Raw genomic sequence first — 15,752 nt, 5'->3', positions numbered from 1 at the left:
AATACAAGCAAAAGGGGTGTCGCGCCACAAAGAATGGTCTCTATTTAGGTATCTGTGGCTCCCTTGCAGTTCACTGGGTCTTCTTTCTGATCTTTTTGGCCACCAAAGCAAAAAGGGCAACTTTATGAGTCACTGAAGTGTTTACATCACTAAGAAGCCATAGGACCTTCTCTGCTGGGGAAGACATCTTTCATGTACGGGTGGTGAGAAATTGCCTCTTGGGTCCCATGTATAGTGGACAACATAGTAAATAGTGCAAGATGTCTTCCACCTGTGCTTGCCTACATATACAGAGTCTGTCTCCGTATGGTACCCTGTTATATCATCTGTCTAGGATGGCAGAGGGCATTGAATTGGATGGGATTGGAAAGCAAAACTGTTCGACAACTATGGCTTTAAAACTATGCTGCATCATGAGATAATAAAGAGGAATTAAGACCTCTAAAAAAGCTGAGAGGATACCAGCCAAACAATGAGATGCCCCAATTGATCACGGGAGAATCAATATCTGATCAGCCACAAAGTTTGCTGTGCAGCCTTGGGCAAATCATTCATGGCCTGAAACCTACACAATCCTACATAGCTGTTTTAAAAATAATATCTAATTCCATATATGCTGCCCTCAACTCCTTCAAGGAAAAGCAGGACACAAAAGGGTGTAAATTAATATTGTATTTACTTGATTCTAATGCTCACCTTTTTTGGCCAAATTATGTTGTGAAATTTAAGGTGCACATTAGATTCGAAGGCACATTAGACTTGAGTAAATACAGTATTTTCAGTTAGACCTCAAGGTCCCATTATAATTCCAAGAATACCTGTTATAATGATCAATACATTTCCATCCTCAACATAAACAGAACTATGAATCTTTATCATGTTAGAAAAGTTAAGGAGCTCCAAGGCAATATCCTACACATAGGGAAAACTGGTCCACTAAAACGAGGAAGGAAAACTGGAGATGCATTAAAAAAAAAAAAAAAGAGTTCATTTCAGACTGCAAAATGGTGTTCAGTATGTGTAATTTCTGGCAAAGGAACTGAGATGCCTTTTTTCCTGAAAAAAATGCACCACCTAGGACCACCAACAGAATCGCTGCTGAGAAAATACATCATGCAGCTTGTTGGATCAGAAATGGAACAAACAACAAAATGTTAAGCAAGATCAAGAGAAAAACTCTTCTGTTCTCTTCCAGCGTACTACTGTAGAAGAGATGTGCATAGAAGTTGAAGTTGCAGATATTATAATATATTCACTGCAATATACACAGTACATAGCATATAATATGCCATATAACATGGGTGAGCATTCCAAATGTCTGCATTCCAAATGCCAATCACAGAATGCAGATTTGTTGTGTTTACCAAATGCTGTCTGGGTTTTCTTCCTGGTAGAAGTTCTATTATTCTATGATTGGGTGATGCTTTGGAGAAGCCTTCAAGGATAGTCTCAGGAGCACTTCCAAGAAAGAACTGAAAATTCCCTATGCATGTGCCAATCACCGTGCACAGTCTTCAGATTACAACTACAGCCACTCTGCTGTATTTAAAAGCTACCTGTTATCTTAACATTAAGGCTCTCTCTCAACTGATGCTTGACATCAACACCTTCACTGTGACCCCTCCATCCAACTGATTTTATCCTCTAAAATCACACTTATTCAAATGTTTAGATTTCTGCATTTTATAATGAATGGTTTTTAATTAACTGGTCAACAGTAAGATGCCATTCACTGCTGCAGTTGCCTAGTTTCCAAACAAGGCAAAAGGCTTCCCACTGTCAACAATTTCAATAAAATAATTGATTTACAAATCAAGCAGTGAAAAAGAAGGTAGAATCTATGGAGGTAAACTTACAAATGTCAATACAGCTTCAAATATTATAAAGGGCAAAATCCAAGTTGTCAATGAAACACCAGCAGAAGTCATTCAACAAAACCATTGCCCCTTGAGAAGACTCGCTATGTACAAGCGAAAAGAAAGAAACAGCAGGAGATCCCTGTGACTCAAAATGCATTGATTCAAGGAGTAAAAGCAAGCAGAATTAAAAATTGCCACAATCTAGAATAAAAGTTCATAGTTAAGTAGAACTTTACTTTTCCAGAAGTCATTATTAAATGTGATCAATCAGCAACTACAACACATACCATCCCATGCTAGCTGGGATTGAGGAGACCTGTATTTCAGCAACATCTGGAGGGCCACAGCTTAGCCACCCCTCTTCTAAACAATGACAGTCTTAGGGCAAATCATGGTCTATAGTAATCAGGTCAGTCCCCAAGATTTACACTGCAATGGGGTTTCCATTTACAAAAACAAACAAATATTTTATTTGGAAAGTATCAGACAAGCCTTTCGACAGTCTTATCTGGTGTGTTAACTTTTCCATGAAAGCAGGTTCCCAAATATGTTGGTACCAAGAGTTTAAGCAAATGGGTCACAAGCTTTCCACTGGCAATTTCCATCAATTTCTAGTAGTTATGAGTGACGTTGTTTCTTTCGTGCAATAACCTTTTCAACTGTTAAGGAAAAAGCATAGTAAAGACACCAACACAGGATTAACAATGATAAAGTTATTTTGTTAATTGTTTGGCCGCTCTGTGCTCAAAATCTGGATATAACCCCAGGGGGGCTATCATATGATAGAATTAACCTTGTATATTGTAACATTACCACCAACATGGTGGACACATTTTAATTCCACCACATATACAAAATTGCCTCTTCAATTTTAGAGGAAATTGCAACTGAAAAGGCAGTGTCTCATAAATACAACTGGACCAACACCTATTTGCTGCTTTTCTACAAAGAAGAGCCTTTTTGACTAAGAGATTAAACACAGCCTTATCCATAAATTGGAAAGGGAAACTGGAGCTCAGCTGCTTCCTAAGTGTTTTATCAACTTGGAACTATACCTGATCATTCCCTAGGTATTCATAGAAGTCAAGATAAATGAGTGTGATCCAACAGTCACTCCATCAATGAAAGGATCTTCTGTTTATAGAAGGAAACAAATGAATTCCATTCCCTGAACGATTACACTGGATCCCGCTCTACAAGACTTTTATCAGTTTGTACTTTCAAGATTGGAGCCAGGAATGCATCTTGTTTTAATCCCATGGATTCAGGATTATGTAACTAGATAATAGAAGTAATAGCTTCTTCTAAACAGGGTGTCTTTTCTATTTTACTACTTTTTTTTAATCAATGCTTATTGTTGTAATAAACTTATGGCTGTTTTTTGAGGTCTGCTTGAAAAGCAATACATAAATACCTTTACACACACAGTTTGTTCTTTGCTATGAGTCATGTCTTTGTCATGGATATTGAAAACACTTTCATATAAGAATGCAGACCTCCTGGATTGAAAGCCAGTTTGCCCCAACCCAAGTGAAGAATTATTGGCAAGCCTTTAGGTAACTACACCTGTGCTATGAGGGTGAAAATATGGTTTACTTTTAATCTCAACCCTGAAACAAAGAGAAATACACCAAACTAGTGAACTTTTATCTTCGCATAACAACCCTATTGTGTGTTTAGCAATTCCTTTTGCAGCAGTCACAAACACTGCAGAAGCCTATGGCATGAACGTTTTTATACCGATACTGACAAAAGTTTTTACATTGAAAGAGAAGTGTAGAACCCTTTTTCTATATAGGGCGACCCACAAGCAGTGGCCAGGGGGCAATTAAACATTGACGGGGCCACCCCTTTGTTATCCCTTTCTACCACCATCTCATTTCTCTCTCTCTTTTTCTTTCTGCTCCCTGCCCCCAAAAGGGATCACAAAGGGCGGGGGGGGAATACCTTGTTTCTAACAATAAAGCCACTGTGGATATCAAAAAGAATCTAAGTGTGTGTAAAAAAATATCTTCAGTGGCATCAGATGAATAAAGACTGAATGAAGAACTTCAGACAATGCATTCATCACTGCATAGGAAATCTGCTTTGTCCTGGGATAAGCATGGTGATTTTAAAAAACTGACCCACAGCCACAAGCCAGGCCTGCCTACTGTCCCCAGCAGAGAGACTGAGTGTTTCTGGTTCTAGTGGTGCATGCTTGTTTTCCTGTCCACCGGTCATGGGACACTTTGGGTGGGCTTCACCAAGGGGGAAATGGTGCCAACAGAGCAGGCAACATGACCCGGGACCCCTTCCGGTCTCCTAGGCAGCTTTGCTCACTGCCCAGCTTGCCTCTGCCTGTTTGTACATTTGCATACAATCCTTCAGTTAAATGGCTCCAAAGAAGCTGACAATAAAAGAAATAATAAAATCAGCATGTTCTTTTATTGGATGACAAAAAGCTTTAAAAATGTTTAGTTGAAAATTCAGGCCTGCAGTTCATTCAGTGGATACAACCTGGATAGATCATTGCTATTTAGTGAGAAGTCCCCTGTACTTACATCTCTACAATCCTATGGATGTTTAACAACATCAAATAGGCACATTCTGAAATGGTAACAGCAGGAAACAGACTGAGCTAATTCTTCACTGCTGTTTTCCACTGTGTTGAAAATATAGTGTTTTAGCACTCCCGACAGTCAAAGAAACAGAGATTTCCCTTCTGCTCTATGCTTGCAGTTTCAAAAGGCACTTACAAACTGGGTATATCAATGTTTTCTACATATTCTTTCCTTGGTGCTGAATCTGATCCAGTTTATAGCTGTCCTTCCCAAAATGCCACCCCCACGTATATTATGATTAGCTTAAGAACTAATTCAATTATACCTCTTTTACATTCTGCGCTCATCCCAAATGAGTCATCGTAATTAACAAAGAACCACTTCCAATATCTGGTAAAATGGTGGGGCAATGGGGCAAATTTGCCACCCTGCAATTAGGCAGCAATGCTACACAAACCTTCATGTGGCTGAACCAGGCCTTAAGAGACTCAAGTATACACTGAGAATATCCAAATATCTGTGTGTACTCTGCTGCTCATTTTTCTCTACCAAATATTTATGTCAAGAAATGATTCACTTCAAACATAATCAACATTTAATTTGTGAGATAATTAATGGCTTTTTCTCTCTTTTAACACCTGGATTTCTAAGCCAGTTTCTCTAGAACAATCACATGTTCAAATTAAGGAAGACAGTAACTCACTTGTGTCTAATAAACAGTACTAAAGAAAATCATAAACGTGTATACAGTATCAGCTTCAATTTTAATATGATACCCTAAGAGTGAAGTTAGCTGCAATATTTAAAAAACAGAAGTATACAATTGACTGCCTTAGCATTGTGCGCATGATCCTCAGGCTTTGAGATCAGAAACATCCATTTTCATTCATATAAACCCTAAGCTGTACTTAATCATAAAACTACGGCTTTGTAAAACAAGCCAACCTTCTAAACCATCATTTGAAGCTGATCTGTTCCCTTAAGCCAGGATAGCCAATATGGGACCCTCCAATTGTTGGGATTATAACTTCCATCATTCTTGACAACTTGCCATGCTGGATGGGACTGATGGGAGTTGGAATCCAACAACATCTGTAGGGCACTATGTTGGCTACTCCTGCCCTAACGTCTGAGGATTATTCATTTAACATTAATCAATCCATTGTCTGAGTAAGGCTAAAGTGAAAGGACATCTTCCTAATCTATTGTGTCAAAAGTATGGAGATGGTGACATTGAATTCAGTAGTCCCAATGTGGGTGGCCTTGGAGAAGCAATGTTTTTGCCTATTATTCTAATCATTTATGTTACAGCCGAATATGAACTTTTGAATACACACTGTTATCAGTAATTTTGTTGTGGAAGAAACTAGCTATCAAATACAACCTTCTGTAAAAGGTTAAATATTTATACGATCTGAAGGTAAACCAGAGAAACTAGCTATCAGCCAGAGAACTGTCAACCCACAGCGTTGGCCTGTTACATTTTTCTTATACTAACAAGAATGAAGGAAATAAAAACTGTTTCATTGCTATGAGAATGAGCTGCAGTGAACCTCAGGCTACTGTCACCAGCTTTTCTCTGGCTCAGTCAGAGATCAGAAGTGTTCACTTCCATTTTTTATTAACTGCACTTTAGTGTTATGTTCAACCCCTGAACGTAGTTAATCTTAACCACTTTTTGTTGAAATAAGTCAGTTTCACAATCCTCTTCTGCTCGTTTGCACCACAATAAATCAAGGTTTATCATGATGTCTCAAATGTAGACATTATGTTAGATCAGGGCTGCAGAACCTTTGGCACTCCACATGTTGCTGCTCCCCAACTCCAATCATCCCTGAACACCTAGCCGTGTCATCTCCTGCTAGAGGGAATAACTAGATCTTCACAGATCTAGCTAAACTACCTGCGCTATAAAACTAACCACTTGAAACCATGGGCACATTTGGAAATCTGAGAAATTGCTATGGGAGCTACCACAAATTGGCTGCCATGGAGCCTGGCTAGTCACAAAGAACAAGTATGCTATTTTCCCTCACTATGGTCCTAGGATGGCCAAAGACATAGACCAGTACTGCAAGAACTGTGCTAGATGCATCCAGAAAAGAACTTCCCTCACTGAGCAGCTAACCTTCCTTATATAACAGGCTTCCTCAACCTCGGCCCTCCAGATGTTTTGAGACTACAATTCCCATCACCCCTGACCACTGGTCATGCTAGCTAGGGATCATGGGAGTTGTAGGCCAAAAACATCTGGAGGGCCGAGGTTGAGGAAGCCTGTTATAGAACTACAGAAGCACTCTTGGAGTAAAGCCTGCATGGACTTGAGAATGACAACAAAATGTTAGCAATACCATATCCTTGCAATGAAAGATCACTTTTCTCACTATGGCCAGCCAGGGACCTTGGTCTAGCCAAAGACCAACATGGCAGCCCTGCAGCAGAGATGCTATGCGAGAGTGTCTTGACTTATTATGCATTGTTCAAAATGTATTCAATCAGATCAGGTTGAGGGTCCTTTTGCACATGGTAAAGGGTGTCGTGTGACTTCCAAATTCCTGCAAGCCTTGCAGGTATTAGGAAGTCATACAACACTCCTTACCATGTGCAAAAGGCCCATCAACCTAAGAGGTTCAATAAAATTTTACTTGATATGCTTGGTTTATTAGAATCCACAAGAAAGGGAAAATGGAGTCAACACCTTATGCATGCAATTGTACAAGAAATTATGTCACAGGACTTTCCCCTTACTATATCTGGGCTACCTTTGTGTTTGGAGAAGATGTTTGCTGCCCTATGGAGTCTGCAGATTTTAAATATTCAGCACTGATGAAAGAACACTGAAAGAGGCCTTTCAGCCTCTAAAACAGCAAGTCAATTTAGCATCCACAACAAACTTGGATATGATCAGCAGGTTCAACACTGGGACAGACAGGAGACCAGACTATCCACCATAATTTAGGAATGACTGAAAAGTACACTGGTACCTCAGCTTAAGTACTTAATTCGTTCCGGAGGTCCGTACTTAACCTGAAACTGTTCTTAACCTGAAGCACCACTTTAGCTAATGGGGCCTCCTGCTGCTGCCGCACTGCCAGAGCACAATTTCTGTTCTCATCCTGAAGCAAAGTTCTTAACCTGAAGCACTATTTCTGAGTTAGTGGAGTCTGTAACCTGAAGTGTATGTAACTTGAAGCATATGTAACCCGTGGTACCACTGTACAAAAATAGTTGCCCAATAGAAAACTGAGCCATATCTGATTCAAAGAAAGTTCTTGAATGACTGATATACAAGGTGGTAGCTAAAGGTGGGTGTGGTCCTGTGAAAATCTTTCATAGGAATAATTTACTACCCCCCAAAACAATTTATTGGCCAACCTCTTTAAACCACCCAGGGCAACCATAATTGTGCAAAGACACAAGGCAGACACAATGCCAAATAATCTTCCAACCTCATGTCTAGCAACTTACCTGTAGACTCTCCAGGAACTCCACAGTTACTCCACTAAGAAAAAACTGTTTCTGATTAAGATGAACTGAGTTAACTGATAGTTTACCACCATTACTACTTGGATATTAAGCCTCAGTTTAAATGCTGAAGCAGAACCCTTTCAATCCTACACATCTACCTTCCTGTCATTTGATGACCCAAGAGGAATTGGTGCCTGAGGTTCCTGACCTGAAAGAAGATTAAGTGCTAAAAACAACTGCTTATATTAAGGAAGAAAACAATGCATCAATCCACGGACAGAGGGATAAAATGCTTTGTGAGCCTTCACCCCAAGCAACCTTAGTTGATCTACCATTTGAGAGAGGGCCAGTAACTATTTAAGAGTTGTGAAACCTGTTATCAGGTTAATTTATGATGAATCTGCAATGTTACACCATACTTATACACCAGTAGCAGAGGGGTTTAGCTTTTAGAGTCATGTTAAAACAAGAAGTACCAAAAGACCCAGAAATGCCAGATTGCAAGTCTGCAAGTCCAGTATGTGAGAGTTAAAGGAAGCAACGCGTAAGCTGTATTTCAGGTGAAAGACCATGTATGTATATCAATCTATTAGTTGTGCTACAGTTAAGCATAAATATGGAATTAAATTGCTATACTGTGTTATGCAGCATAACTATCAGTTACTGATATATCTTCCTGGCCAATATCTTTGCTCATTGGAGCTCTAGAATCTGTCTGACTTTGATTGACTGAAAACAATGTCCTCAGTCACTCCAACAGCAAACTCAGGTGCTGAGTGCCAACAACTATGTAATCAAAACGGGCAGCTAAGAAACAGGAGAGAAGTGTCAGAATGCTTAGGAGAACCCTGAGGTTTGCTGAAGTAGAAGCCTATAGGAAAAACCTTAATAGGAACAAAACTAAACAAACAAACAAACTCAAAATGCTCAAGGAGGATTGAGCATGCTCAGTAGCCATAAAATACTAAGTAACTGTTGAAAGAAATATTCAGAAATGGGAAAAGAATGGAATGCACAGGAAGTGGCCATGGCTAGCTCTGAACCCTGAACAGAGGACCCTGCTGCAACATTTTGCTGCAGGTTCCATTTGTCTTTCCTAACTTACACTTCACTTGTATGCTAGCAAATGATGGCTTTCAAATTGAAGTTAATACGGGGAAATTGCCCATTTGAAGTCAAAGTCAAAAGTCCTAAGGTAACATTTTGAGGTTTGGTTAAATTTAATTTTAAGTACTGAAGTGGTTCGAGTTCAGAACCAAGGCTGTGTGACTGTACTGGATCAGCTCCAACAATTACAGTATTAGCTCTGCAGTAGTGGCTACATTTGGTATCACTGCAGGAAAATCCTGATCAGTAGGCAGTAACATCCCTCAGCTATTAACTGCTGGCATCCACTCTCTTCCAGATTCTTAAATAAAGTATTTTGACAGTGAAGTTTATTTTAGTTTAAGGTTACAGGCACAATTCCCTCTTCATTGCATAAACCACACAAACAAAAAGTATCAGTTTCATTCCAACTGGGTGTTCTCTCAGTAAATTATAAACCAGCGTCTTGTTTGGTGTCTTCAAACTGAACAGGTTCAATGTCTGGAGGGGGAAATGCGTAAACACACAAGAATACTTCATATTATCAAAACTCTTAACTTCATTAACCCAAGGAATTGTATCAACTTCAGATTCTATATTTCACTGTTCCTTCCCTGCTTCTGATAGACAAAAGCTGACTAGAACAGAAACATGAATTATTTTACTAACTTTTTGCACTGGAGGATATTAGTCTGTCGTTTTAAAGAACTAGTTATAAAGTTCTCTTTGATATAAATATCTTTATTATGTTTCACGCTAGTTTGTTTCCTTTAATACAGACTTCAACTTTTCAAAATTTTGTCGTTATGAATTTTCATATCACATATTTTACTACACATGGGTTTGCCCTTCATCAGCTGACACAGAACTGAGCAATGCTCAGTGTTAATTTACTATGCTTAAGTTGGGAAATACAACAAGTGACATTACAGGACAAGTGGCATTTCAGGATCACCACAATCATGGTCACCAGCAGCTGGCTAAAGGTCACCTGCTACAGGTATGCAATCTGTATTAAACTTTTCTATATGCCCTTTATTCTTTCTTCATTCTATGATGGACACTGCAGCACATAAACAGAAGTTCAGCAAGAGTAACTGAGAGACAGGTATAAGAATCATCCTCTCCCTTACAGCCCTAGTCCACAACAAAGCGTACACATTGTATAACCTATCGTAGTCTCATCAACCACAAGGGCCAGCAGGAGCCAAAACATCCCACAGACTCCCAACCACAAATGAAATCTAGCTGGGCAAGTTTTTTTCTGAAAGTCAAACATCTGGGAATCAAAAGTTGCCCGTTTCCCCACAGCAAGTTTGTCCCTAAGTGTATATTCCAACTACTAAGACAGTCAAGCTGAATGCATAGGTTTTATAAACGCATACAACTTTTCTGAACAACTTAGCCAAGACCAGATTCCTTGTGTGGTAGACCTACCAAGCAAGGGCAAGTTCCCAATTGCCTCTAAGCAAGCAGCTTCTAATAAACACAAGACAAAGTCGTAATTGCCATGGAAGACAAATCCACTACCCATGTGAGGAATTAGGGGGCTTGCATGGAGAGGCCTGGCAATGGAACCCAGGTACCTTATGCTTTAAACCACTATGCCTGAGGAAGGGAATACTAGCCTCTGCTATCTTTCAGTTTCAGAACTGTGGGTAACTCCAAAGGCATGATAGAACAGGACCCATAGGGTTTGAAGTGGCCCTGTGATTCTGCTGACATGGGTCTGGCTCCTAAGTCTGAGCAGCTCTTCAGGTCCAGTTGAGCAGCTCTGAATCCCCTCTTACCTGCATGCTCAACTAATAGTTTAGCCCAGGCAGCTCTGTTTAAAGATAGGTCAATGTTCCAGCAATTCTACATGTTGCTCTATTGTTCTCCCTTATCTAACCTTATCTAATCAAAGACTGCCTCTCCCCATATAAACCAATCTGGACATCTGTGTTCATCATCTGAGGCCCTTCTTCATGTGAGATCCGGAGGGTGGCAACATGAGAGCGGGCCTTTTCTGCAGTGCCCCCCCCCATTTGTGCAATGCTCTCCCCAGGAAGGTTTGTCTGGCATCTTCCCTATTTATATTTAGGCACCGGACAAAAATGTTCCTCTTCAACCAGACCTTTGGTTGATTAATATTCTACAGCCTTTTAAATGTATTTTAAAAGTTATTATTTTGTTGTTTTTGTTTTAACTACAGTGGTACCTCAGGTTACATACTTAATTCGTTCCAGAGGTCCATTCTTAACCTGAAACTGTTCTTAACCTGAAGCACCACTTTAGCTAATGTGGCCGCCTGCTGCCGCCGCACCGCCGGAGCACAATTTCTGTTCTCATCCTGAAGCATATGTAACCCGAGGTACCACTGTATTTGTTCGTGCTTTTACCTTGTATTTTTATCCTGTGAACCACCCTGAGATTTTGTGAAAGGACAGTATATAAAATAACCACCACCACCTCCCATCTGCTACTAGCTCTTAGACTGAAAGGATGAAAGAAAACCATGTGGGCATAATGCTGCAGTATGTTAAATGCAGCAGTGCCATGAAGAATGCATGTATAGCTCTATCCCATCTCCATTTATAGGATAAGAAGCAACTGCTCAGACAAGTAAAGCAGAGGGTAAGTGATAACTCCAGAATATTAAGTTTAAAGATTGTAGTAACCACCTTAAGCCTGTATCCTTATTAAAAAACAATAAATCTCACCAATAATGCCAACATTCAAAGGCATAGCTATATGCAATCATACATACCCAGTTAAAACACATTTTAAAAATATGTGTTGCCACAAGTTGCCAAAAGCTAAAAATTAGCAAGTAAAGACTGAAATCTTTGGCTCAGTTTTCTAATTTTGTTACAGCTGGCCTGTCATTGATATCTCTTGGCAGATAACTTACGAAACAATAATAGTTAACAATAAGTATTCTTAAAAGGACCTGGAAATATTCTGAAAATAATAGTATGGAATATACCAGTCAGAAGGCTGACAAAATACTTTAGACCATTTCAGTCTACTCCCTCAAGCAAGGAAAACTATCTTTCAAGGTTGAAGACTTCTGCAAAGAAGTAAACCAGGCTGTTACACTGTTATGAGAATGGATGCCAGGCAATGCATTTTGAAATGGTTTATTTTCCTTTCCACATAAAAGTGCTACACTATGTTAATGTTCTTTAATTCACGCTTCAACTTATGAAACTCACCTTTTGACTTGTCCCATCGTGTTTCACTACTGCGCAAAATATAGTAAGACTTTGAACAAACATTCTTAATGCACCCCATGCTGTGCCAAATTAAGCAGCCAGCTGGTAATTTTGCTAATATATTAATTAGTAGAGTAGTCTTCAGCAAAACATAAATACTAAACATAGATAACATAAACAGCAGGTGATAAAGACTTACAAAGAGTAGACACATGAGAACATAGCAAAACATTTTGTTTTTTTATAGTTACTGAAAGCACTAGTTAAACCGAAGTCACTTAAGCTATCTCAACTTTAAATTCCTTTCTTAGCATAAAACACTGATTTGAGTTTCCAGTTCAGTCCCTGCTGGACAAAATCAGGCACTACAAAGCCTCTAAACGTTTAAGCAGCAGATGTCCTCATTGGAAATACCTAGTAGAGGATAAGATGACATGTAGTGTATATGTACCAACTTCATCCTACTTGCAAAAAAGAAAAAAATACCTGAGTGTATTAAAAAAACTCAATTCCCCAATTCCTCTTGATATATCCATATACACAGTCAGGAAATATCGTACAGTTCAATACTGTACCAAGGTAAACCACAACAGCTAGGAAAGCTCTACCTATATTTATGCATCAGCTGCTTAAAATCAAATTATCTATCACTAAAGCTGAAATATTCTTGCCAGAATACATAAAAACCAAATAAACCATAGAAACCAAATACAGCCACATTGCTTTAGATAACCATACTTTGGAGGTGGGATAGTTGATATATAGAATAACTTTCTAATGCTCCTTTTGTTCCCATAAAATGTTTGAGGTTTGAATTACAATTCAAGAATACTAAAAGCTACAGTTATTTCACTAAAAAAACAAAGCAACTATTTCACTTTAGTACTGCACTCCCTGTCATGGCAAGCAAGAACTAGTTGCAACATTAGCTGTACCACTTGATCTTATCAAACTAGAATTTCAAACCATTGTCATCCAGTGGACCAACAAGAGTTTTGGTATTTGGAGGCAGAAATCAATTTCCACCATAGTTATAGACTCAAAAGACATACTGAACCAGGAAATAAATACTTAGGAGTAGGAATAAAAACTACTGAATATGCTGTTTGCACACCACAAAATATGTGTTATAGCAGTGTTGAGGGTCAACAGTATCAGCATTAACAATTGGGGTGGAAGTGCAAGTATCCTGAAGCCACTTCCCAGCTTTGACTATATGTCAGTACAATGACATCTCTCAAGAATGTTGGATGAACAAGTGTAATAATTATTTTAAAACACTTTGTGCACGAGTGTTACAAATATAAATAGTAGCCAAAAATCTATCCTCTTATGCAATATTCCATCAGCTGAACTAAAAGAAAAGAAGAATGTAATTTGCCTCAGGTTGAATAATCATTTTGCTGTACAATTTCAGGTCAATTACAAAGACTTACTAAAGTCAACCAACCATTGATCAAAATAATAAACATCAAGCTCATTATACTTCTCCTTAGAAATATAGATTGCCTTACCTTTCCTGTCTTGTGGTCAAACCAGACAAGCGCATGGTTCCTAGACAAAACCTTACAGTCAAAGGTAGCGTTATTCTGAGCTGGTCGACATCGAGCCACTGAGCGGCCAATTTTGACAGGTTCATCCAGGTAGACATGACGTTCTTGAAATGGGTGAGAGTTCGGGCGGCAAGTGAAGATAGCCAAGGCTGAAGGCATTGAGGATAGATATGTGGTGCCACACCAACCAGGGCAGAAGAGGAACTCTTCTTGATCCAAGCCACCCTCCACAGTTGATAAGCAAAATTTCCACAGCACTTTACATTAAAGCAGGGCAAACATTACCTGCAAGTGAGATCTAACAACTCATACCTTCAGTGTGTGAACTAATGCTGGCAATAATCCAGTAAAAAAGCCCCATTGTTTCTTTTAATAAGGCCGGTAGTAAATCTAAGATGTTCCACTTCAATCCATCTCTCTCAAGAATATGAACAAGCATCTGAAGACTCAGAAATGAAACAGAACTTGTTAAATTAAGGTGGGGATGGCTATAGATCCAAGTGGATGACTCACACACAAAATACTTGTTCGGGATGCAATTGGCTCTGCTCTCTTCCGTAAACACTGCCCAAGATTTTCCTCAATAGAGAGAAACAATGGAAGATTCAGAGAGTGGGAAACAGAAGACTGGAGGTTTACAAGACTGGAGCAAAAACTGGAGAGCCACCAGGAAGACTTTGCAACAAAGGCAGTTCAGCTGATCCAGGAGTAAGTCTGCGGTTCATCTTCTTCACCCATCAACTCACAGTCGGCAATGTGGGAGGATGCCCAACTAATGAGTAGGCTCTCTCCCGCCCCCCTCACCAAGATTGCACAGGCCCAGACTAGAATTTTTTCTTTCTTTCAGGGAGCCAACTGAGCCACCGATCTGATCATTCAGGAAGTGGCAGTTTTATTATTCCCCCACGGAGCTATACGGGGCTTAGTACACCTGGAGATGCATGCCAGCCATTGCACGGGGCGGTCTTCTCGAGGGAAGTGGGGGGGGGGGGATAAACTGACAGCAGGTTGGGGACGCCTGACGGAAGCCAGAAGTGCCGCGATCGCCCCGACGACGGTCCCGAGCAATGCAGATGCCTGGTCGGCGGAGGGAGCCCGGGGTTGGCGGGATGCTGCCTGGCGGGACTGGCGGAGGGTGGCTCCCGGAGCAAAGGCTGCGGACAGCGAAGGTGGCGCCTGCCTGACGAAGGCCGGTGGCAGCTCCCTCGGTGACTCTGCAGGTGGCTGCTGCGAGCGAGGACCGCGCTCCCTCCTTCCCTTCTCCTGAGGAGGGGAGGGGGGGAGAGAGGCGCCTTTCCGCCCTGCCCTGGCGGGGCTCGCCGCCCCGTTCCCGCCGACGGAGAGGCCTGGAGGCCGGGGCGCCTTCCGAGCGGGGCGCCTCCTTCTCTCTCTCTCAGGCGGCCGCCGGCAGCGAAAACTTTCCCTCGACCTGCGGAAATCAAAACAAACCCGGTCAAGAAGCCTCGGGGGCTCAGGCGGGGCCCGAAACCCCGACGACGACGCCTCTCGCCCGGCCCCGGGGGCTCCGCAGAAGCAAGGCGGCCGGGAAGGGGCGGCTGCGGACGGAGCAGGGCGCCCAGCTCCCCTCCCTCCCCACCCACTCTTACCTTCCCAGCAGCAGACGGAGCCGCCATAGTGACTGGAAACCTACCCGGTGTAGCAGCAGCAGCAGCAGCAGCCGCGCTGCCGGGGAGGGGGGGAGGGAGTTGGGAGGGGGGAGGAGGAGCCGCTCGGCGATGGGCCTGGCCAAACCGAGGGCTGACGGCCGCCCATCCGCCACTACGCAGGCGCCTGTCCGTCAGGTGGCACATGCGCACGGAAGTAGGTGAAGGTTTTTTGCGCTCTCTCCTCCCTCCCCCGCCCCCGCTGCTGGCTCGGCTGGCATTTGCTGCCCTTAACCTAGCGTGGCCTGGCGAATCCGCTTCCGGGTACTCTATGTGGCTCTCTCTCTCCTGTATATATCTTATAAATAAGAAAGATGATGTAATAACCCCTTAGAGACAGAAGAAGAAAGTGCTGCAATTTAAATTTTGCAGATTTTACTTT

General features: G+C 41.3%; 1 protein-coding gene across 20 annotated transcripts in view; it reads right to left on the bottom strand.

Annotated features, from left to right (window-relative positions):
- Positions 1 to 15,464, bottom strand: part of SLMAP (sarcolemma associated protein) — a 93,837-nt gene extending 78,373 nt beyond the window's left edge. For 19 of the 20 annotated variants that reach the window (XM_028719122.2, XM_028719119.2, XM_028719124.2 and 16 more), the window contains exons 1-2: positions 15,314 to 15,459; positions 13,668 to 15,135 (exon numbers count right to left, since the gene is read on the bottom strand). In XM_028719122.2, the coding sequence (XP_028574955.2) occupies positions 13,668 to 13,865 (198 nt within the window). In that variant the 5' untranslated portion in view covers positions 13,866 to 15,135; positions 15,314 to 15,459. Of the gene's footprint in view, positions 1 to 13,667; positions 15,136 to 15,313 lie in introns of all 20 variants that reach the window. The other variant, XM_028719120.2, reaches the window with a different exon arrangement.
- Between the last annotated feature and the right edge of the window lie 288 nt (positions 15,465 to 15,752).

Source organism: Podarcis muralis, chromosome 2 (genome assembly GCF_964188315.1).
Source record: "Podarcis muralis chromosome 2, rPodMur119.hap1.1, whole genome shotgun sequence".
In the NCBI taxonomy this organism is placed as follows: Eukaryota; Metazoa; Chordata; class Lepidosauria; order Squamata; family Lacertidae; genus Podarcis; species Podarcis muralis.
Note: the sequence above shows the minus strand (reverse complement) of the source record. Positions and strands in the feature narration are given on the sequence as shown.